The sequence below is a fragment of the Tauraco erythrolophus genome, chromosome 4, assembly GCF_009769465.1.
Source record: "Tauraco erythrolophus isolate bTauEry1 chromosome 4, bTauEry1.pri, whole genome shotgun sequence".
Taxonomy (NCBI): Eukaryota; Metazoa; Chordata; class Aves; order Musophagiformes; family Musophagidae; genus Tauraco; species Tauraco erythrolophus.
Genome location: NC_141468.1, coordinates 56,085,171 through 56,110,672, shown reverse-complemented (window position 1 = coordinate 56,110,672; position 25,502 = coordinate 56,085,171). Strand labels below are relative to the sequence as shown.

The window sequence follows — 25,502 nt, the reverse complement described above, 5'->3', positions numbered from 1 at the left end:
CCTGCGCGGAGCGCTCCGCACCGCACCGCACCGCTCCGCTCCGCTCCGCACCGTACCGCGCCTGCCCCGGCGGGGCGCACGGTGCCGCGGCACCTCCGCGGGGTCCCGTCCCCATCCCCTTCCTCGTGCAGCGCCCGCCCCGTGCGAGCCCTGCGGGGGGCAGCAGCAGCCTCTCTGATTTTGGGGCAGATCCTTGGCTCCGAGGGCGAGTCCTTTCGGTAGCATGAGGTACTTCACCGTCTGGGACTATGTGGTCTTTGCGGCCATGCTGGTGGTCTCGGCCGTCATCGGCGTCTACTATGCCTTCGCAGGGGGAGGGCAGAAGACATCCAAAGACTTCCTCATGGGGGGCCGCAGCATGAACGCTCTCCCCGTTGCGCTCTCCCTCACTGCCAGCTTCATGTCAGCTGTCACTGTGTTGGGCACCCCTGCCGAGATCTACCGATATGGTGCCATCTTCTGCATCTTCGCCATCACCTACGGGCTGGTGGTGCTGTGCAGTGCCGAGATCTTCCTGCCCGTCTTCTACAGGCTGGGCATTACCAGCACCTATGAGGTAAGGTAGAGTAGAAGGAGCCTTTCCACAACCTTCAGGGAGCTGGGGTCTTCTCAGCCTGCTTTCTACATGTCTGCCTTCAGTCTCTTCCTCCAAATCCCCTTGCACTCTCTTCTGCCCCATATTTTCACGCTCCCAAGGGCAGGCTGCAGCCTGCTCTGTCCCCAAGACTGCCCACGCTGCCTCTTCACAGAGGAGATGCTCAACCCTGCTGCCTTGGCTCAGGAACTGTGCACCATGCCAGATCTGTTTCCTCACTCCAGATACTCAGTTTAGCAGGTTGATTAATCCTCATGTAGCTTGGATGGTGACACGTGGTTAATGATGTATAATTAATATACCAAGAGCAGAGCGCAAGAACTAATACAGGAATCAGAGTTCTCACATCATGCTCCCTCCAGATAGGTTTCTAAGCTCAAGCGCTGCCACGAAAGTCTCCTTCTATCAGAGCGTATGCTTGTGCTGTTCCTAGAGATTTTGGGGAGATACCCTTTCCACCTGAGGCTGTTCCCATCAGTGAGCGTCTTCTCCATCATGCTTATACAGGGAGGTCAGCAAGTGCTCTGTGTCTGCGAGAGTTTTCTTATTTCCACCAAAGTATAGCTGAGCTGATCTTCAGCTCAGCATGTAAGTCAAAGCTGTAGCTGACAGCAGAGAGGCATCTAGGGTGGTGGGACACATCACAGGTCGAGTCTGACTGTTTAGAGGTGAGGAAGCATCTGGTCAGAACTTTCTTCTGATTTATAAGGTCTGTGCAACCTGTTCGTCTTCCTTTATAGAGAGGAGATAGTTCCTAGATGAAGATTTGGAGGCAAATTGCTTTTTTCACAGAGGACATTGGGAAAGAGGCATTGGTGCAGGTGAAAGTCCTTGACTAGCTACTTTGGTCTTTTGCATTTTATTACATTGAACAGGGGTATTGCAGCACTGCAGGCTGAAAACAAGGTTTCTGTGATTAGATTTAGATAATCTCTGGTGGCTTCTAGTGTGTTTTAAACTACTAATCTTTGGACTATCAGTTATGATGATATTTAAAATAGGGTGCTTCTAAATAAAGACTTGTAATTATGACTGGAAACTCACTGGTAATCTTGCGGTTAAATCAGCGTAATGCACCTATAAAAGATATATCTTCTGTATGTGGACAGAGTTCAGAGATTAAACAACTTTTTGCGTCTGTCCAGGGGTTCAGCACACTGCTTCCTTGTGTGGACATGCTCACAGATCACATTTTAAAGACTCCGTTCACGAGTGAGCACTTTGAGATAATTCAGTGTTTGTCTCTGTCAACTAAACAGCTTGGCAGGCAAAGGAAATCCCTTTTGTGCAACCACACACACTAGAGGGTTGTTAGGACAGATGGTGGGAAGAAATCTGCCCTACAGCATGACAAACTCATTCAGAGGTTATGCTGTCCCAGACTAGACAGAAAAGTGAGGGGTGCTGTTTTGCAAAAGGCTATCTTTCCACTTGCACGTAGAATGTGGCAAGCTGCTTTGGGCAGTGCAGAGGAAACTTTTGACCATTGAAAACCTTCTGCCCTCTATTGCAACACTTCGGAGGAACACACATAATGCCAGACTTTCAAAATTGACTGAGGCTTAGTAATGAAGGTGGTGAAACACTAGTACAGGTTGCCCAGAGAAACTGTGGATGCTCCATCCCTGGAGGTGTTCAAGGCCAGGTTGGATGAAGCTTTGAGCAACTTGATCTAGTGGAAGATGTCCCTGCCCATGGCAGGGGGTTGGAACTAAATGATCTTTAAGTACCTTCCAACCCAAACCATTGTATGATTCTGTAATAGCAATTATGTTTTCTTTTTTTCTGTTTTCACAACACAAGTGGGTATGGTTGTTTGCTGGTACATCATTTTAGGTTGCCTTGTGCAGACTCAAGAGTTGGACCTGATGATCTTTGTGGGTCCCTTCCAACTCAGGATATTCAATGATTCTGTGTTAATACGTGCTGGTCTTTTCCAGGTGTACGGTCCGCAGCTCCTTGTCTCTTGAGTGTCCTGAGGCAGCTGAGTAGCACTAGTTTCCATTCTGCAGAATCTGTCGTATACTGACTAGCTTATGTCTACTTCACTTACTCGTGTGTCATTACCCAGTGAGGAGGTCTGTAAAGAAATATCAAGTTGAAAGAGATATCAAAATATCAAGTTGAAAGAGATATCAGTCAAGGTGACTGTGGGAGTGGGAGTTTTGGCCATTCATGAAAATGTAAAAACTGTGCCCTTTCTGTATTGCTCATCACTTCACTCTAGTCCTATGAATAGTGCTAAGTTTTGGTATTAACATATGTCTATTCTCCTCTTTTGCAGTATTTAGAACTTCGATTTAATAAATACCTTCGCCTCTGTGGAACAATCCTCTTCGTTATACAAACGGCAAGTAAACCTTGAAGCTGTTCTGTGGTCCTTGTGGCCACCAAGATTCTTCAGCTAAGCGTAACTGGATATTTCCTCTGAACAGTTGATGAGGTTACCACAGCGCATGGGTGGCTGGGAGTGGGAGAAACAAAGCTCTTTCTGCTCCAAAGCAATGAGGTGGGGAGGGGACTCTGGACTACCTGCCCCTTTGGTCTCTGTGTGCATTGCCGAGCTCTCAGAGCAGTCACTTGGCATTACTGCCATGCCAAGAGACGAGTGACCCTTCATTGCAGGGTAGCAGTGTGAAGAGCAGTCGTTCGCCTGCCTGCTCGATAAACCCACAACGAGTTCAAAATGTAAACATGCCCCAATTATCTACAGTGGCAGTATTCATCCTCCAGACTACAGATTCTGGGAAGCTGACTAGTTCTCAAGGGTCTGTGAAAGGTGACAAAACAAGCTGTCAGGAGCTCTCATTTGCTGCACAAGGGTTTGTACCACAACCTCTGTAAAAAACCTGGGTGTCCGCAAACTGAGAAGTAGCAAATTACTGCCTTGGGGAATGTTAAACTAAAGCAGTCCCTGCAATCATTGTTGGTGCAGTTTGCTGTATCCAGCCCATTCGGTGAGTCAGTATGAGACCACAGCTTTTAAATACACAGTGAGCATGTGCCAAAGGCACCAGGAACAAAAATGTTTTCTTTTCACAATTTTGAAGTGGACTTTTTGGGAAATTCAAAGCAAGAATGAATATACAATCAGAAAGCTTTTCAAGTTACATGCTTGCTTTTTGCCCTTTTTGTATTTTTAAGGCACACCAGGAGTAACAGGACAATCCCACTTGCACCAATGAGATGGTGGTGAATGCAGTGCTAATTACTTATTTGAACAGTGCTGCTTAGCTGGCATTTATAGATACACAAGCCCATAGGAAAAGTTAAGTGCTAGCATGTGTGAATCATGACACTGTTTCATCAGCAAATACAAAGACACCACAGTTGCATAAATTAGAGCAAGCCAAGCATAATCTTTGCTTGCAAAGATCACAAAAATAATTATATAGAACTTAGATATGTGCCCAAGGAAATTGACTAAAGGTCTACAGGTGTTTTTCTGTGCCAAGTGCTACCAACTTAACCTGATTAATGAAAAGAATAGTGAGGAAAGGAAACCTCCCAAGATTTTAATGGTGTAGTTTTAACTGTTCTATGAATATTGGCATGTGTTTAAAAGAAAAAAAAAAGGGTATGTAGTAATACGATCTGAAAAACCACTGAAGAAGTGGAAAGATTGAATCATGGATCCTATTTTAATTTACACAAAAGTGTGATCATACTTGTGACAAATTTTATTTTCTGATGGTTCAAAGCTTCTGACACTTGTTTGCTACGTGTGAGAAAGCCACTTTCTCATGCCAAATCCCTGAATTAGAAGGATTGGAGAGATATGGATTTGATTGATGGACTATTGGATAAGGAGTTGGCTGAATGGTTGCATCCAAAGAGTTGCAGTCCACAGCTAAATGTCCTAATGGAAACCAGTAATGAGTGGTGTTCTTCAAGCATCTGTACTGGGACCAATGCTATTTAATACTTTCATTAATGAGATAGTGGAATTGAGATCACCCTCAGCAAGTTTGTGGGTGACACCAAACTTAGTGGTGAAGCTGATTTGCTAGAGGGAAGGGATGCCATCCAGAGGTACTTCTACAGGCTTGACAAGTGGGCCCATGTGAACCTCATGAAGTTCAACAAGGCCAAGTATAAGGTCCTGCACCTGAGTCGGGGCAATCCCCAATGTCAGTACAGACTGGAGGATAAACTGATTGAGAGCAGCCCTGTGGAGAAAGATGTGGGGATACTGGTGGATGAAAAATTGGACACGAGCCAGCAATGCATGCTTGCAGCCCAGAAAGCTAATGCTATCCTGGGCTGCATAAAAAGACGCATGGCCAACAGGTGATTCTCCCCTTCTGCTCCACTCTTGTGAGATCCCACCTGGAGTATTGCATCCAGCTCTGGGGTCCACAGCACAAGAAAGACAGGACCTGTTGGAGCAGGTTCAGAGAAGGGCCACGAAAACAACCAGAGGGATGGAACACCTCTCCTATGAAGAACGACTGAGAAAGTTGGGGTTGTTCAGCCTGGAGAAGAGAAAGCTGCAGGGAGATCATATTGCAGCCTTTCAATATGTAAAGGGGGCTTATGAGAAAGATGGAGAGAGACTTTTTATCAAGTCCTGTAGTGACAGGACAAGGGACAATGGTTTTAAACTGAAAGAGGATAGATTTAGGTTGGATATAAGGAAGACATTTTTTGCAACGAGAGTGATGGGACACTGGATCAGGTTGCCCAGAGAAGTTATGGATGCCTCATCCCTGGAAGTGCTCAAGGTCAGGTTGGATGGAACTCTGAGCAACCTGATCTAGTGGAAGATGTCCCCATAGCAGGGGAGTTGGACTAGGTGATTTTTAAAGGATCCCTCCCACCCAAACCATTCTATGATGCAACCCATGCTGACAGTTACTGTCTGGACAGCAAGTCAAACATTGACTGGGCTTGACAAGTGTCAGTAGTTGGCTGTGAAGTGATGCAGCTAGTTCTGAGAAGACATTCCCCAGGGATGGGTCAGGACTGGCAGCTTTCTTGGCATACAAGCTATATGTGAAAACCTAGAGAGGACTCATGGCACTGAGGGAAACAAACGTGTACACGCAGGCGGGCAGTAATACAAAGGTAGGAATGACTATTTCCCCAATGGCCCCACCATCCTTTCTGGCCTGTGCTTGTAGCCGGTGTGCAGCAAGGAGCCAGGGCAATCTGGTCATGCTGGGTGAAGCAGCCTCTCCATGCTGATTTTCTCCCACAGCTGGGTTACTGCTCACTTGAGTTACCTCTTGGCTGTCTCGCCAGTGTAGCCACTGGCCATGTGGCAGAGCTCCACCATGGGGACTGGATTTGACCTGCTCAAGAGCCACAGCAAGTGATCCACCAGTTAACCATCCTGCTTTGGTTTACCGCCTGTGCCTGGGGTGGTCTCCATACTCATGGGAAGGGCAAAGGCTTGCTGAATGCTGGATGATGTCTGATTCTGCTGCTTTTTGATGCCCAAGTTCCACTCATGTAAATCAGGGAGTCAGAAGAGTTCAGTCATGGAAAGCTGATGCAAGTCAGCTCAGGACCTGACTGTGGTTTAGATTCTTTAATTCAAGATCACAGACCTTCACAGAAGTCTTGGATCATTGCAAGCTGTGTTCCCCTGAACCATGTCACAGCTGGGCTTGTCTTAGTAGTACAAGGCAGTAATAACACTGGTAAAAAGGCAAACAGGATTTAAAAACATACACAAAGAGATTATAAAGGATATCAGTGTATGAATCCCATTGTGCCCACAAAAGTGAATGGACTAGCTCCTTGATTTGTCTCTATCTTTACTGTATTGAATGAAAATACAAATCTGCTGATAATCATGCATGGCTTCATCTTACAGGAGTGTAATTTCTTATAATGCTTTCCATAATGTCTAAATAATGCTGTATTTTCTGTTCTTACTCGTGCATTATAGTTGCATACTGAGAGGCATATTGATCCCAAGACTGAGAGAATAAATTGTAATAGATTCCTTAGCAAACCATGTGTAAACCTCATCAAATTCCTTTTATTCTTGTTTCTGCCATATGACTGCAGTTTTAAAGCAACAAAACAAGTTAATTATAAAAGCCAGGAGAAGTTGAAGAGGGATTTGGTATTCAAGAGTCCCTGGTATTTAAGAACACTAGGCTGTGAAACTGCAGTACTGGTTAGTCTCAGACATTCATTTTCCAACAACTGGAATTATTTCTCAACAGTTATGAATTTAGGAAATATAGACTGTATAAATTCTTGAAGAGAAACCATCTCAGAAAGCTATTACCTTTTCCAGGAATTTACATTTCTTTTTTTCCCATTCTAGACTTTATACACTGGTATTGTCATTTACGCTCCAGCTTTAGCACTAAATCAAGGTAAGATGAGTATACTGCAACTGTTCTTGTATTATGTTATAATTTTTTCTCTATATAATACTGGTATGCTTTTTTTTTTTTTAAATGCACACCTAAAGATATCACTCAAAGATTAACTGTGGAGTCTTCTAAGATTTCTCTCGATCCTGTTGGAGACTATGATAATAGGCCTCTCAGTTGTAATTCTAGTCCCTTAATCCCTACCTGTAAGGAATTATGGAAGAGGCTCGAGGTGAAAAACTGCTTTCATTTACTCTACCTCTAATGCAATATCCTTAGGTCATGGCTACATTCAGAAAAGTTAAGAAGCCTTAAGTAAATTTTGAAGGCAATGGAGAGACTAAATACATGTTTGATTCCCCTGGTTAAGTGCTCTTCTTCAAAAGAAGGGCTAGGCCAAAGTTCTGTAAATATGGTTTTGGGCTGCTTGGAACTGTTTAACTTGGCCTATCATTTTGCCTGGAAAAACAAATCAATAGCAAAGAGATCTTGAACTTAAGATCTTTGTTGTGATATTTACTAAAGGAAATATTTCCATTTTCTACTTCAAAATGACTGTGCTTTGAAAATGAGCCACATTTATGTCTAAAGAGGAGAAAAGCTTTTATGTGGAGCAAAATTAAACTTTTAATCTGACACAATTAATTTGTTCACTTGGCAAGAAAAGGCAATATCAAAATGCAAATAAAAATGAATAATTTTGGCTAGAATGAAAATCACACTTGTTCCGTTTGTTGTGTATTTTTTTTCCCTATTCATTTTAAAAAATGGAAGAAAAAACCCAACACTGTCTGCCGTCATCTCCTCCAGTGTACAAGTCCCACAGGTTTTTTGTCCTTGATGTTTATATTTGTCCTGCAAATACTTACTAAACCAAGCTATGACCTAGCTGGCTCCCAACTAGAAGCAATGATTTGCATTAGTTTATTTGCAGTTTCTCAGCAGCCCGAGCTATCTGTCAGGGAGCTCCCAGCGCCCTGCCTGGCAGCACATGAGCATGCCAAGCTGGGGCAGTGACAGCTTGTATGCCAACCACAGCACAGTGTTGTCTGGCATAAACATACTATCATGTTTCCCTAAAAGAAAAAAGAATAAAAGAAAGGCTTTTAGTCTGACACATTTCTTTCAGACCATGCTTGAACTACCTTGCCTCCATGGGGCATCCCCATGCTATTTACTGGTTTAAATCCCTGCCTAAGGACTCTGTGGGACTACCCAGGCTTCAAGGAAGGACATGTATTTTAAAACCTTCCTGATTTGGGGCCTGCAAACATATTGAATGTATAGTTTGGCAGCATTTCCATTAAAGACAAATAGCTTCTTAGGTCCTGAAATATGTCTAACTGTTTAGCAGTTTCCAATGTCTGTAACAACTGTTTCATTTTTAGAATTGGGTAGGGTGAATCCTCTGGTTTAGATACACAAATCTTTTTGTTGCCATTTTTTATTACTTCCTACTTTTGCATTTAACTTATTTCTATTTTTTTTCAGCAATTAGATTGAGGTGAAAAATCAACCTTCGTTTTTGTGTTCCCAGTGCATTATTCACACTGGTGCCATTTCCCTCTTTTTCAGTCACTGGCTTCGACTTGTGGGGTGCAGTGGTGGCGACTGGCGTGGTCTGCACTTTCTACTGCACGCTGGTACGTGGGCCCTGTGGCTGAGAAAAATCTCTGTTCTTTTCACCATTCACATCAAATATGAAATTTATTGGAAAGTAGCCTAATAACCGGGTTACTCCATGGGAGTACATTTCACAGTGTAGCTGTAGCTGCAGGGCCGTATTCACCCCGGGACATCTCTGAATGCAAAGGTAGCCATGATGTGACTCAAACATTTTCTGGTTTGATACATTCAAACTTCTGTGTTGCTGAAAGAATAGCAAAAAGACAGATTTCTCTTCCTAAAAATCCTCCTATGATTTTTCTTCGAATCTAGCAGGATTTAGCTGTGTAATTTCTCAAGCACCTGCTTACTGCAACTGTAATAGTCCTGTCTGTTATTGAACAGAGCCACTGAAAATAGCAAGTGCCACATGAACAGATTGGTCTTTACATGAGCATTAATTGACCAAGTGTCTAGAAATTATTAAATGGAACCTCAGTGACATTTGTGATTTGTATATGTTGGATTAAATCATGTTTATTTTTATTCACACGAATGGTATGCCGTCTGGAGTTAGTGGTACTGTATATATGTAAGATGAGCACTATCTGCCAATATGTCTTTTGATACAAACTTCTGAGTCAGGTTATGTGATGAACAAAATACTAGATTAAACTATGTGCATGGCCAAAGTAAATCTCATTGCACTTCAAAAAAGGACCAGGATGTCCTGAATAGGTTCTAGGATGCAATTCCTAAACTCTCCAGTACAGAATTATTTCTATTAAAGAAGAAGCTGACATTAATCTGTTATGCATAATACGGATGGTAACATTTCTCTCAGTTGAATGTGTGCAAAGCAAGAGTGCTGCTGTCCTGTTGTACCTGATACATGCTGTTCCTCATACAGGGTGGTCTGAAGGCAGTGGTGTGGACAGACGTTTTCCAGGTTGGAATCATGATAGCTGGATTTTCGGCTGTGATTATACGAGCGGTGGTGGTTCAGGAAGGAATTGGACGCATTGTAAATGATTCCTACTATGGAGGAAGATTAAACTTCTGGGAGTGAGTTTGTACTTGCAGATGATGTACTTCTTTATTGCTACAAATAGAGTCCATGTGACTAAGTGTGACATTAAATTGCTCCTGAAGGAGGAGGAGGCGAGGAGTTGTGACCCAATTTTTATATATTTTTAAACAAGCCTACCTAGTTTGAGGGATATTTTTTAAGTTTTAGACCATGTAAAATCCTGTACAGAAAAAAATCTTTTTACTTCGTCAAGTAGGTGTCTTAAGGATACATTTTGGATTCCGCTGAAAGCGAATGGTGAATAGGAGAGGACAATCGTAGTTATACTTACGATATATAGAAGCGCAACATGAGCTGGCAATGTGCACTGGCAGCCCAGAAAGCCAACTGTGTCCTGGGCTGCATCAAAAGAAGTGTGGCCAGCAGGTCGAGGGAGGTGATTCTGCCCCTCTACTCTGCTCTCGTGAGACCCCACCTGGAATACTCCGTTCAGCTCTGGAGTCCCCAACGCAAGAAAGACATGGAGCTGCTAGAGCGGGTCCAGAGGAGGGCCACAAAGATGATCCGAGGGCTGGAGCACCTCTGCTATGAAGACAGGCTGAGAGAGTTGGGGCTGTTCAGCCTGGAGAAGAGAAGGCTCCGGGTGATCTTCTAGCAGCCTTCCAGTACTTAAAGGGGGCTTACAGGAAAGCTGGAGAGGGACTTTTTACAAGGGCATGTAGTGATAGGACAAGGGGCAATGGCTTTAAATTGAAAGAGGGCAGATTTAGATTAGATATAAGGAAGAAATTTTTCACTCACAGGGTGGTGAGGCACTGGAACATGTTTCCCAGAGAAATTGTAGATGCCCCATCCCTGGAGGTGTTCAAGGCCAGGTTGGATGAGGCTTTGGGCAACCTGGTGTAGTGGAGGGTTTCCCTGCCCATGGCAGGGAGGTTGGAACTAGATGATCTTTGAGGTCCCTTCCAACTCTAACCATTCTATGATTCTATGATATACTTGCTTTATATCAGCAAACAGCTGATTTGACATTTCAGCTATTGAACCAAAAAAGCTGGGAAAATAATAGTTTTTGTCTAATCCAAAAAAGGGAAATGTTTTTCTTTTCCTTGAAAGAAAAATTAAAAATTCTTTCAATAGTATTTTACTCCCCATTATTATAACTAATCATAGCCTAAAAATACCATTTTGCAAGGTCAAGAATATCTCTTCTGTCAGTGTTGAATCAGAACCCACTTTAAGTTAAAAAAAAAGAAAAAAGTTACTGTACTTTTGATGAGAAGCTTCACCCAGTGCTATTAATGAAAGTTCAGTGCGATAAGTCTTACCTTTTGTCCTTTTGTCTATCAGTTCACAATACTCATCAAGTTGTTCCATAAAATTCTGCACCAGGTCCTTCAGTAAATAATTTATCTGTGGGAATTTTTTTTTCTTCTCATGAACAGTCATTTTTTCAATCTGTTTGGCTGATTACCAGTTGTTGTACTGCACTGATTCTTCCCTCAATCATGGAGTTCACAGATGAGAAAAGAAAAAGAATAAATAATATTATAATAATATTATATTTTTCATCAAGATAAACATAATTTATTGCTACATTAAAGCCTGATTTAAAAATATATATATTCATGGCCATTCAAAATCTGTTATTCTGTTAGAGCGAAATCAGCAAAATGTTTTACAGAGGCTCTGTCCACAAAGGCTGGGCTTGTAAACACACCTTTATAGTTGTGTCAGTGTGATGTCCCTCTAGATAAGCAGGCATATTAGACTTTTTATTGGAGCATCATTTCATCATAACAGTCACAGACATCATATTGCTTTACATAAGACTGTAGTTTATAGGCAAATAAAGTAGTTAAACTTCACCTTTTGACAGATCAGAGTTTTTCACTAGATTGTGATTTCAGCTCTGACCTTTAAATTTGCTTTCTGTGAGTTCAGATTTCACATATCTGAATGTTCAAAATCTGGCCAAATTAAGAGAGTTTGTGTTAGAACAAGCACGACAAAATTTTTTCTCCTAGCCATTAAAGTCTTCTCATAATTTTCATATTCTAAATTTGTTTTCTTGTTTCCCTCTCATTGTAGCTTTAATCCCAATCCTTTGCAAAGGCACACCTTCTGGACGATTGTTATAGGTGGGACCTTCACATGGACTGGCGTGTATGGGGTCAACCAGTCTCAAGTACAGAGATACATTGCTTGCAAAAGCAGATTCCACGCAAAAATGTAAGTAAGTCTGCCTACAGTAACTTTTAATGTCTGAATTTAGCAGTGACTGTACTTTATAAGGGAGATTTTTTTAAAAGACATGGTTTTTGTCTGCATAAAATCCATTTGTAAAGGGTAATAACTTTTGCTTTCTGTTTTGTGGACCAAGTAGAAGACAAATGCCCAGAGAAGTTGTGGATGCCCCATCCCTGGGGCCAGGTTGGATGAGGCTTTGGGCAACCTGGTGTAGTGGAGGGTTTCTCTGCCCATGGCAGGGGGGTTGGACCTAGATGATCTTTAAGGTCCCTTCCAACCCTAACCATTCTATGACTCTATGATTCTATAAATCAGCACAGTAAATACTGGTATTTGAATTAAATATAGTTGTTGTAACATTGAACTTTGTGCCAGAATGTTTCACTGTGTCGGTATTCTTGTATACAAATAGCTGCATTAAGTTTATATGCAACCTAAAGACCAAATAATATAGTCCTTGTGCTGAAACCAAAACAAGTGGGATCTTGAATTGCTACTCTACTAAACCTCAAACATTGCGTCAGAATTTTTCATGCGTAAAGACTAAAAGATTTTTCCATACCAGTGAGTATAGGCATGGGAAAATGCAGAAATGTTTTTTTTCAGTGATAAAATTCCTGAAGAATCATATGTTTTGTTTTCATAATAAAAATTACTTTTTTTTTTTAGGAATTCACGATGGAAACTGGCAGAGAGTTCTGTTTTCCTTGAGTTTAAACATTTCTCATCAGCTTTTACTCTAGAATGGGGTATACTTAGTAACTCTATTATCTTACCTTTATCATTAATATTATTCCAGTAGTTCACTAACTCAGGATTTAAGAATTATTAATCAGCTTATAAAGTCAATTAATAGGAGAAATATATAAATGCACATCATAACTATAGTCTCCTATACATTCTACAACACAGTGACATACAGAGAAGGAGTTTCATGAAGGCTTTCGCTTCATAAAGTCAGCAAAATACCCACAAAATCATGCACAGTTTAGAACTGAAATATTTTGGTTATGGCAGAAAAGAAAATCTACTTTTCAGCCATTTATGCTGCAGGCAGGAACGAGCTGATGCTCGTCAGCAGCCACATTTCCAGCATACAGTGCCACATCTCCAACACACCACGTGGCTTCTCCACAATCTCTGGCATGTGGCTGGGTTCAGATTCTCGGCACTGCAGAGGCAGGAGGTGCATCCTGCATCTGTAATACTGCCTGGCATGATTGCGTATAGGAAAACAGCCGCATTCATTGTGCCAGATCTGTGTGCCAGTGAGACTGTTTTTCCTGACCACCTACTCCACTTAGGGCTGAGCTCCTCCTCCCTCACAGCCTCGCTACCCTCTTTGTAAGGAGGGACACCTCTGGTGTGTTCCAGAAGCAGAGTGTGGCCAGGGGGAATCTGGCACCATGGCAGCTTCTGAGCAGATTTTCTGAGCTGTTGCAGCAGGTTTGACCAGGCCTGGAGGCTGTCTGGTTCTGGAGGGGTTTGGATGGGATTTGTAGCTCAAACTGTATTAGCGATGGCACAGCCTTAACCAGTGGAGCCCTCTCCTGCTGGTGTGGGTGGTTGGACTCCATGGCATCTTGCTTGTGCCTCGCTTGTGCAGGGAATTTCACCTGCATGGAGAAATCATTTTGTATAATGGTTGCAGCTTGTCACAACTATAAACACTGCCATTCTGTGGTGACTGTATAGTTCATTTGCAAATGATAACATTGCATTACATTACATTAGACATGTCTGGAAAGTCACATTGGTGGCCCGCACCTCTTATTCGCATTTAACCTGTACATACAAGTGTAAAACGTCATCAGATCGAAGTGATAGGGTTTTGTACCCCTGAGGCATTTACTGTAAGGCTTTATAAGAGACAGCACAATAATAAATAAGAGCTGAGAAAAGAATTCTTCCACAGATCCCACTTGCAGTGTTTGGGAAGTCCTCTAACAGTGGCACAAGAATAGAAATTTTCTCAGGCTTTGGGAAAAGATTTCACCCCATTCAAGAAACACACCAGTAGGTAGGAGCACGTGCTGTCATCCTCAAACAGTAACTGGCCAAATTGAACATAATGCTCACATACGAACCATAAGAGGTACTCAGAGCAGGAGAACTATACTTTCAGAAAAATATGGGCTACTAACACATTTTTCTCTACTTTCCTTTTGAGGTCATCATCTGTCACGTTTCAGTTCTAAAATCTTAGAGCCAGCCTAAAACAAACAACCAAAAAAACGCCTTGCGCAGTCACAGTGCCTACTTCACCCAGACTCCACCCCGTGTTCCTCATCCAGAATTAATAGGAACACCTGCCTTCAATAGGGCTACAATTATTATACTCCAGTGCTTAGTCATAGGGTGTATCGTGAGCTGGGATGTAAATCAGAAGAAAATAAACAGCTTGCTTTTCACTGTCAAATGCTGACATGGTTTAAAAAAAAGAATTGCCAGATTCAGACAATTACGTTTGCTTCCATGTGTTTCTCTTGGCTTTTTAATCTTTACTGCAGGCTCTAGGCTCATCCTGCTGTTACATCTGTTCAGGAGAGTTGGATTGATTTAACCTGTTGGTTAAATTTGATGCTAAATGAGCTTCTGAGTGCCTTATATCAAGGTAGATTATGCCAATGCAGGAACATTCAGCTAAATGGATGCAAGACATCCAACCAGTATGTAAGCATCTGTAAGAGGACTACTTCATCTTTACTAAATTAGTCTAGAGAGAAATTTAAAGTGCTGCTGGTTCTGTGTTTAGACTGCCCCTAGTTACAAATACAAAGCATAAATGCAGCATAAATACTATAAATGTATCAGCTTTTATTTGTATAGGGGTTTTTTTTAAGAGTTTACACTATGCTTGCCAATAATTTTCCTATAGTATAAAACTGATCGTTCAACTAGTTAATCTACATTATGCCATTTTGAAAATGTCCATTTCAATGCCTAACAAGGCCTATTAAGTTAGGTTTACTTCTTCATTCATCCTGACGGTCCTCTAGAGCTGTGCCAAAGCTGATGTCCCTTACCTTCTTGGGAACTGAAAGCACTGAAAGGCGTCCTGAACCATTACAGGCATGGATGTATTTGCACAGATACCAAAGGTCCTCCCAGTGGAGGTCTTAGCAGCTGGCACAGGTCCAGGGTATGTGATCTGATCTGTCAGGTGGTTAAATCACTATCTGTGGCTGGTACACAGATAACTGGGAGGCAACTGCTGGAAAGGAACGTGGTTTTTCAAGGCCAGGCTCCCAGTGTGCGTGTTTGCTTGAACTGACCACCCTAGGTGAGAAGAACTTTGTGACCCAGAAGTCATCAAGAGCTGAGAAACACTTGGGAACACTGTGTAGTTAGATGGAAGGAAAAGAACCTCACTAGGGGAGGACAGGGGTGGGGAGAAGAATTTGTTTTTCACGGTTAATAGGGGCTGCCTGTTGTATGTGGAAAAAGTACGTTAAGGCCTGGCCACAATCCGTTTCTGCTCTGTCTTAGCGTTTGCTGTAGTTTCCCTCATGATGTGGGGAGGTGATGGGGCTCTTGGACCAGACCAGGCTTCAAGTTTTTCAGTTACTAAAGGGGAAGCCCTGGAGTAGGTGGCAATCCCCTGCTCTCTGAAAGAGGCAGCTGTGTGGATGGCTCCAGACCAGGTCCCAGTGCCTTATTGCTGCCTTTCACGGCGACTGTCCTGGGAGGAAATAGGAGATTTGTTGCTTTACAAGGGCAACTCCAGCATTGTGTAAGCACTGCACTGCAGCTCCAGAGGCAAAGGAGTGCTGGTGCTGCCACGCTTTGATCTGGGGCACCCCGCCTTACAAATCTGTCTGGGGTTTGTCTTTACTGAGGGGTGTGGTGAGGGGCAGAGAGCGCCTTCTTACCAACTGCCCGCGGTGTAAAACTTGCGTCCACGACAAAACATGGGGATTATCGTATCGCTCCCATCACCTCCTCGGCAGACTTTCTCCGAGGATGGGCACTCAGACTGTACCACCACAACCAGGAATGTCATTCATATATTTAAAAACACGGTCGCACTTCAGATGAGATGCTGGGAGCCGTACTGGGACTGTCCTCCCCAGCGCCCGGGAGGTTGCTCAGTGCGGGCGCAGGCGCTGCCATGCGTGGTGCCGGAGGAGCCATGCGGATGGCGAGCTCTGACACGGCACTGCCATGCATGTCGTGCAGGTCCCTCTACATCAACCTGGTGGGCCTCTGGGCGATCCTGGCCTGCGCGGCGCTCTGCGGTCTGGCCCTTTACTCCATCTACAAGGACTGCGACCCGTGGACGGCAAAGCAGGTGTCGGCGCTCGACCAGGTAGGGCCGCTGTGCTCCGCGGGGAGGAAGGGGGCTTGCCTCCCTAAGGAAGAAGGCGAGGGAGGGTCCTTCCTCTCCAGCCATCACAACTGCAGGAGAGGAGTTTAAGAGCTGGGAGGGCTGTGTGCTCGCCTCCGCTACGTGGTCTAAACAGACTTTGCTGTATCTCGAGTGGATGTTTTAGGGTTGATTGTCTCTGTAGAAAACCAATAGACTGTGCGAGATGGAACATTCAAGGTTAGAACAGCTGGGCACAGTGCCAGCGAGAAGGCTATAACAAAAATAATGCAGTGAAAAAAAGGAAAAATTAGGGCAAGATAGTAATATTTCTTACTTTCTGAATTTTTCAGCTAATGCCATACCTAGTGCTGGATATTCTTCATGATTTTCCAGGAGTGCCTGGACTTTTTGTGGCTAGTGCCTACAGTGGAACATTAAGGTAATTTAGTAATTTGGAACTTAGTGTCTTTTTTTTCTTTTTCTTTTTTTTTGTTAGAGGTAGGAATTTTACCTATCCAGATATCTGCTGTGCACATCATTATCACGTGTACTAGTAATGTTTACAGCTTAGCCACAAGTAATAGATATTTTCATTGACTTCTCTAGGACCATTTTTTCATCAAGATTTGCCTTATCTTCACTAAAAGCATTATTTTCAACTGTTTTTGTAAGCTATCAACTACATCACCTGGAATAATAAGTTATTTCAAGCAATACAGCAGTTACATTAGTTTTCTGACACTGTTCTAGACAGTGGCAGTTTCTCTCTGCCAGTAACCCATCTGTTATCTGTGATTTCAGATTCTAAGATAAAAAAAAAAAAGTATAAATCTTGCCTTCTGTAGTACAGTGTCCTCCAGCATCAATGCTTTGGCTGCTGTGACTGTCGAAGACCTCATCAGGCCTTACTTCAGATCCCTCTCTGAAAAGAAGCTGTCATGGATTTCCATGGGGATGAGTATGTCTGGAAAATATCTTTTCTGCTTTTGCTTTACAAACTGAGGGCTTGATTCAGATCTGGCTTATGGCAGTGTAAGTCAGTCAGCAGTAAGTGTATTCACACCAACAGGGCTACATTGGTGCAGTACTTGAGGGAGATGAGATTAGCTGTGTAGGTTTTACACAGAATGGTGACAAGCTATTTCAAGTGAGCATAAGGGAAAAAAAAGCCATCTTTTTTGATCTTTAAGGAGTAAAGATGCACTGCATCTATATTAAATATTGATTCGCGATACTACAAAGCCAAATGTCTCCAACTGAAACAGCTGTTACTTTTCTTTCATCTGTCAAAAAAGAGAGGTGGAGGAAACAATTTTGCAACAAATCTTTCGAAATGAGTGATAGGTGAGCAATGGCATCCTGTCCCAGTAATATTACAGAGAATGAAAAACTTGTCTCTCATATACCCTCAGACCTTCAGTCTTTTTAGCTCCTCTGTTTAATGTAGTTCAAAGAAGAGGGTCAGAACTAGGCTGAGCAGATGGTTTAAATCTCTGAAGTCTCTGTTATACTGTGACCAGCTGCAGGTGTAGCCCAAGACAGTGTTGGTAGTAAGCATGGAAAAAAACAGAGTCCTAACATGGTGTCATAGCCCATACCAGTGAACACAGCAGACTGCTGTCAGGTGACAAGTATTAAATATTTTCACCTGAGAGCAGTTTCTTAAACATTATTGAAAACAATGTTTATGCCAAAATTGTTGTTGGTCTTATCATGAGTTGCCTGACATATCACATTAAACAGTGCAACTGACCTATTGATTGTGCAGTGAAACTCAACAGGGGCGAAGGTGGAAAGAACAAATAAGCCAGTGTTAGGAGTCTTAGAAAGGGACACTACATCCTGGTCATCCCCAGGGTGTTCTTTGTCACAGAGCCAGCTCCCAGTAATCTGCCAGCATTTACTTTCTTCCTTCAAAGATTTTAGACTGAGAAGCAAAAATCATTCCCTCAAAATAAGGACTATGACACAGGAGATTAACTGAGAAATATGAACAATACTTGTGATATTGTCGTAATGACTAATCCATATGGTTGCCATTTATTAACTGATCTTTAGTAATACACAGGAAGAGGATTTTGTGAAATTTGCATGATCTCCTCTTAATGTAAACAGAAACCTGACCATTTGGCCTATTCAGACTCTCTTAGAAAAAACCCGGATGCTAGCAGGTTTGTTTTGGAGATGTCAGGGGCCATGCTGGGTTACATGGAAACATTTCCATTAGTGATTTTCAGACCTTGGCAGATTTAAGCATTGTTCTGCATTTCCCACACAGGCCTGTTTTACGGCGGAGTCTGCATCGCTATGGCTGCACTGGCATCTCTCCTGGGAGCCTTGTTGCAGGTGAGTGTCAGGCTGCTTTTTCTTGCCCATGTTGAATGACCCAGAATGAATGATGTAAGAAAATAATTGCTGGATACCATTATGAGATTAGTTTTTATTCTTTGTTGAGTACTGGCCTCAAACAGCCCACGGCTCAGCCTCTGCTCTAAGCACCCATGTGATTATATCAAGTCCTGCCGGCTGAGTACACATCGATTAAAAACCTCATAATTTTCTTCTCAACATCTTCTCCTCTTATGTGTCAGAGACTTTAACTTTCTTGCACAGCACCTGATAGAAGACTCTTTTCCTTCCTCAGGCAGCGCTCAGCATTTTTGGCATGGTCGGTGGCCCCCTTTTAGGACTGTTTTCCTTGGGAATCCTCTGCTCCTTTGCAAATGGAATTGTAAGTAAAAGTTTAAAGCCCTGTTGGGCCAAAATTCATTAATAATTTTCAGCGTCTCCTTCCCCCTTTCCCGTCAATAATTTTGTGTTGGGCGGCAAGGTAGAAAGTCTTTGATATTTTTCATGAGGACATTACATCTTTCTCCCTTTCGTCCTTATCCCACGGTATTGATGAAAAGAGCTGTATAAGAACTTGAATTTCTGTCCCATTAAGAGATTTACATGACAAAAGGGGAAAAAAAGTCTGAATAAAAATGAAACTTTGGCAACAATTTCTGCAAAACACTGTTTTAGAAGCAAGGAACAATGTGTCTTGAGATGTAGCTGAACAACCAGTAAACTCAGAGAATGCTGGCTTGTCTGAGCAGAAGGGGATCAGACTGGGAAAACAGGGCCCAAGAATTTGCAGACTGAATTGAGGTGTTCTCAGAGTGCTTCAGTGTCGTGAAATTATAATTTCCAGAGGAAAAAGCTATTCCATCAAAAAGTGGAATTGATGAACTTTGGGAATATAGTCCATGGGTTAGTCTGACAGGATTGCTATTTAGTAAGGTTCACTAATAACTAACTTTCACTTTGCAGTTGAAAATTTTATATATCTTCTTAAAATAATAATAATAAAAAATCACTAGCTGTCAGCAAAAAAACCCACTAATTGCCTCTGCATTTGTTCAAGAAGGGCTTCAAATAAAGCAGTATTTTCCCATATACCATGCAGCCCAAAGCTATCCTTTGATTGTGAAGGCATAGTGGCAAAATAAAGAGATATACTCAGGAGCTGTGAGTACACACTGCATTTCCCAAACGCAGGATGAAGTAAACTCCCCAGCTCTACCTAGCTGTATAGTTCATTTTTGCTATGGAGCCTACAGTTTAGATTATCTTGGCTATTTCTTACTCATCTAGGGTTTGTTGTTTGTTTTTTTTGTGTTTTTTTTTTTTTTTTTGTTGTTGTTTTTGTTTTTTTTTTTTTTTTTCAAATATCCTTTTGCTTTTCATGTAAATCCAAGTTTCATTTTCTGTGTTGCAGGGTGCATTTGTGGGACTTGTCTGTGGCTTTGCTATTTCACTTTGGGTTGGAATTGGATCTCAGATTTATCCTCCACTCGCAGAGAGGACCAATCCACTATATCTCTCAACTTCAGGCTGTAATATATCCTCAGGAAATTTGACATCAACAGAAAATCCGTTAACAACAGTCTTCAGCACACCAACTGCAGAGAGGTATACAAGTTCATTATGCGCAGTCAACAAAGCATGTATTTGTTTTAAAGTGACCTGAACATCTGCCTAGCATTTGGGTTACTATAATTGTCCCTCCCTAGGTTTAACTACCAGGCTGTTTAAGAGGAAGCAGTTTTCTCTGATTTTTCTTTTTTGCCTGTCAGAGTGAAGTTCATCTGAATTATCCCAGAACAGAAGTCAAAGTGAATCTTCCTATTGATCTGAAAAGCTTCAGTTCAATATTTCAGTCTAAGGGCTTGGATATGCCTTACCAGGAAACATAGTGTTAAAGCAAGCATATTATTTATGGTTATTGGATTAACTTCTAGTCTGTCACGTGAATTAAAGTAGTAGGCAGTTAAAGGGCAATTTGCCAGCTTAACAGCTCCACCTATAACAGCTTGTCCGTGCAGAAATAGTTCTATTGAGGAAATTCAAAAGAGGGCATAATCCATATAATGGGCAAAATATAAGGGATTTTCTTCCCTCTGCAATTACCATATGTCTTACTTGGGACAGTCACAATTAAGTGTAATAGTTATGAATGATAATATAGGCAACAGCAGGAACAAAAAAAAGCTAAACAGACACATTTCTAGGGATTCCTAATCCTTACACTTCTGAGCACTGTACAATCAACAGATACCCTGGTACACGCACGGGTGCCCAACATTCAGTTTCATATACTACACCTCTCACACAAGGCCTCCAGCTTGCTTGTGGCTGTGGGGAAGAAACTCCTGCAACAGAGCCCATTGTCAAGAGAACAAAATAAGGTGTAACCTGAGGCATGACAGTTGCCCTATTATTTTTGGCTGTTTGGAGTTGCGCATGGCTGATTTCCTACTTTTTTTTTTTGTGTCCCCTCCTTTAACAATGCCCTTCCCTTCTAAAGATGTTATCCCTTCATCTGGATAGCTGGAGTTCTCAGCTCTACGCTAGATTCCTAGCAAAGACAGGACTGTCCTGTTTTACTTGCTCTGTCCCATGCATTGCTTTACCGTACTGACCAGTCTCCTCCCCTACGAAGGAACTTGCCCTGCAAATTTTAAAACAGATTTTCAATGCACATTTTGTTGTACAGAGGTAGTTCAAGAGTAATAGGTCGATTGGTTCAGAAGTAACTCTGTATCTATACTATATCTGGAAACACAACATTTTCAAGTTGCTTGGAATAGGAAAGTGGAAATTAACATTTTTCTGCTCTTTTTCAGGCCTGCTCTGGCAGACAACTGGTATTCCTTGTCTTATCTCTACTTCAGCACACTTGGGACACTTGTCACAGTAGTTGTGGGAATAATTATCAGCCTCCTAACAGGTACTAGTTCCAGAGCTGTGCTTTAATGTGTCTTAGATCTCTTTCAAACTAAGATGACCAGACAGCTGTCATTGTCACTGGAAGTGTCGACGACCCTATTGCAAACATTGTGTACAGGTTATCATCCTAACTCTCGTTTTCTCCTCTCAGCCCTTCTGCATCCCACTCCTAGTATCTGCTCACAGCAAAGGTTACTTCAAATTTCTAAGGAGAAATAAGTTTCAGCAGTTTTCAGATGCCAGCAGGGACTGAGGTTTAAGAGTTGTACCTGAACATGGCAACAGCTCCAAGCAAGGAGGTACACCCATGCTTCTAGAGGACAAAAGCAGTTTTGAGTGAGTTCAGAGCACTCAAGGATTATTGTCTGCACCTGCACAGCACATGCTTTTCACCATATACCTGAGCTGCAGACCCTGCACATAACTATGTTAGCTTCTTTCTCAGTTTCCCTCTACTATTTGTGCAAGAGGCAAAAAAGCAACACCCCACAGGTAAGAACAGGGACTGCAGCTCCAGCCTATGGCCTCACTACTTTTGCATCTAAGTGAGATGCAAAGTGCACCTGTAACCCACCTCTTGCATGGCAGATATGGCACAAAAGCAGCTGCTCTCACAGCTTTCCCCAGAATGCCCAACAAGATTCCTCTGACAGCCCTTATCTTTGAGGCTGATAGATTTCAGACCTATTAGTCTGACCTACAACTACTCCAGGACTATGAAACTCCAAACCCAGCAGACAAACTCACTTCCAGTGGCTTCCCTGTGCCTTGCAATTACTAAGCGCAAGTTACACATCTACCATTTTCTTTTCCTTGTGAGTTTCTAGAGGCTTTTCTCCTTGTTTTCTTCCCATCACAAGCTTTTCCCATTGCTATAGTGATACTTGTAGACAAATTTTGCTTCTTACCAGGTTGGGATCAGATCACCCACAAGCCATGAAACAAAGCATGAAAACTGGGCAATTCAGTAAATCCAGATGAGAAATCCTCAGCCCAAGAAACAGAAACCCGAAAGAACTAACCCAACCACAACACCACTCAGCTTTTTGGGGAGCAAGATCCCATTTAAGCTTCAGGTGGCAATTAGAGCTAATTCCCATCACCTGCATCTCCTTTCCCACACGCATTCCCATACAAGAATAGTTAATCTTCTATGCCTTAAAAATGCCCAAACATCCCATTAACACCTATTCCCCCACCTTGAGGCTGCCCTTAAATAACTCACTATAAAAATTGCTGGTGGCTGTTGGGGCAGGAGTCTTGCTGACAGGGAGCAGAGGACTGAGGCTCAAGCTCCAGGGCAGCATTTGGTGCCACAGCTCCTGGACTGGCAGGGTGGTCTAAGATATCATTGTATGGGATTTGTCCTTTTCTGATGATTGTTTTACATTTTTTACACAATAAGAAATCTGAGGAGGATCTAGGTAACTCAGGGAAGTGACTAAGGCATTGCAAATGGACCTTGAGGGACCATTTTGTATTTTGAGAGTTGCAGGATATACGTCATTGTAAAGAAATATCCCTAAGGCCTGTGATTGCTTCGTGGCTTTTGCATAACTCTGTCCTGCTCACCTGGCTTGGTGCCTGTAGCTGGGCTCTGACATATCATTTGCATGGGGAAACCTGGCTGATTGAAACCTGCCTGCTTTGCAGGAGGACTAAAGCAGAACACAGATCGTAAATTCCTGCTGACCAAGGAAGATTTCCTGTCCAACTTCTCATGGTCTAAATCTGAGACAGTAAGTGTAATTATACATCTCTCATTTAAATCAGTCTTTCCTCCTGGGGACAAAGGCAAGCAGTCCCTGGCTTATTTTTCCCCGCCAGGATGAATAGTGCCTGACATGACTGTCTGCTTTAAGGCAGTAGCAGAGCACAGGGCGGGTAGGAGCAGAGCAGCTGGCATAGGCAGGGAGGCTATGTTTGGCCACCGCTTGACTTCAGTGAACAACAGAGCCAAAGCTGAGACAAGGGACGATTGTTCTCCAGGTTTCTGCCAAAATACTCCCTCACTAGTCTCTTGGAAGCTGGCTCAAGGCACACTTTGGACTCAGCAAAGCTTCCTTTGATTGTAAACATGTGTTCTCTAAAGTCTGGATTCTTTTGCAACTGTTTGAGAGAAAACATTTATAATAATCAGAGTATCTATTTCCTAGCTCAATCCCTAAGATATAAGAAAAGAGGAGATGTTATTGGGTAATCACCTCCCTTAGAAGGGAGAATGCAGGGGAAATTTGTTTGGGTTTTTTTGCATTGTTGTGGTTTGTTTTGGGTTTTTTTTGTTTTTTTTTTTAAATAAACTGTAGGTCACTCTTCCATCAGTATTATCAGGATGCTGAACATTCAAGCTCAGCTTTGTTCAGTGCTTTATTGAGTGCTGCAGTACAGGCAATGATCATATTTTTGAGATGGTCCAGTTTGCAAAATGTTTTTCCTCCATGATGACAACTCCCTTTGATATGATCTCATGTATTTTGAGTTCTGGATATGAACACCAGAGAGAGAAAGGGATTTTTACTATACTGTTGTGATGCTATTTGCCCTCAGGACTGGAGACCAGCTATCCAATTATTGTTGTTCACTGTCTTAAAAGGGCCAACATCTGTTTTCACTATCTGGGAATTTCAGTCTCTGAAGTCTTTTGAAAAAAACCCCACCCACATGGAAGCTAATGTCCACAGCCATGCTATTTTATGTCCAGAGTCAGAAAAATGTATCTGTCTGGTTATACAGCTAGGAGCTGGATAACAAGTGGTTGGTGTCATGAATAATGCAGAAAGTTGTTGAGAAAAAGAATCGGGGAACTGAGCAACTTCCTGCACGTGAAGAGCTCAGCATCTTGTTATGTTTAACAGGGATGGAACTTCAAAGCTATGATGCATTTTACTCTGCTCTTCACGTCAAAGATGGGGTGAGGACCAAGGGTTGAGAGTCAGTAGCTCAAGGACCTGTTAATGACAGATCATTAGAGATGAAAACAGCAATTAGAACTTTGTACACCCAAAAATACTTCAGAAGCTTTGCAGGACAAGAACATTTTATGTGATTACAGCATTTTACACGATTAGTACCTTATGCAATAAAAAACTTTCCATGCCCTAGAAAAATACCAGCTACTGCAATGAATAACTATTTATGCTCTGTCAGCAACCAACATGAGTTTTCCTGCAAGGCATCCTGTATGTCAGGCCTGACTCTGCTTGCATGCAGGTCAAGGAGAAGATCGTTTCTTCCACTTCACAGCATGACTTTTGTCTTTTGTTTTTGTAGCCAGAGAAAGTGGAAGTGTTGAACTGGAAACCATTTGCCGTGGCAGCTGAAGGAACTGACAACCCTGCTTTCAGCCACATTGAAATGGATGTTGCAAGCAATAAGAACAAAGTCAATGGCCTTCATATATGACATGGGGCCTTGTCAGCCCACAATGAGAGTTTTTTTCATGTAAAGCACTGTTGACATTCCTGTGATGGGTCAGTTACCAGCCCTGCTGGGGTCATGGGCAGGCATCTGCTGACCTTCGAAGCACTGTCACCCTTGCATGACCTTGACATTAGTCAAGAAAGGAATCAGGTCTTTCTTGCACTTCCTCGCTCTTTCTCTCACTCTGGATCTTGGTGACAGGGCTCAAGGCAATGTTTCTATGTGAAATATTTGCCTGATGTTCTTGAGCCTCCTGGAAAAATATCTGCTTTTAATCTCAGTTCACTCTCAGAATACATTTTTTTTATTTGGGAAGAGCACTGTTCCCCCAGACATAGCCGTTTTTCTGGTTTGTGTTTTTTTTATTTTTTTCTTTTAAGGCATTGGAAGTATGAAGAGATTAGGGCTGTGGGATCTTATCAGTTTGCAAGAAACAGTGGGTCTTTTTTTAGTACAGGAGGTGTATTTAGTGCCATCTGGTTCCTTTGTAGAACTGATCCTGAGAGCATATTTATTTTGCTGTTTTAGATGTATGTGTTTGTTTTTATTAAGCTGCTTCTTTCTTGGTTACCTGCATCTCCTCCTTTGTGCTCACTGCTGGAAGCTACAAGAGTGTCTTTGGTGATAGGTGGAGGCAAGAATCAGTAATATCCTTCCCTTCATGCCCCATCTTCCCCTTGTGCCCTG

At 42.4% G+C, this 25,502-nt stretch overlaps 1 protein-coding gene across 1 annotated transcript; it reads left to right on the top strand.

Annotated features, from left to right (window-relative positions):
* Window positions 1-223: 223 nt before the first annotated feature.
* SLC5A8 (solute carrier family 5 member 8) lies at window positions 224-24,797 on the top strand. The gene is made up of 15 exons (XM_086610058.1): window positions 224-556; window positions 2,880-2,945; window positions 6,879-6,930; window positions 8,506-8,573; window positions 9,446-9,600; window positions 11,657-11,797; window positions 15,995-16,124; window positions 16,475-16,563; window positions 16,970-17,082; window positions 18,403-18,470; window positions 18,769-18,855; window positions 19,885-20,078; window positions 21,293-21,396; window positions 23,049-23,134; window positions 24,666-24,797. The coding sequence occupies exons 1-15, from the start codon at window positions 224-226 to the stop codon at window positions 24,795-24,797; spliced, it is 1,818 nt and encodes a 605-aa protein (XP_086466184.1).
* The last annotated feature ends 705 nt before the right edge of the window (window positions 24,798-25,502 follow it).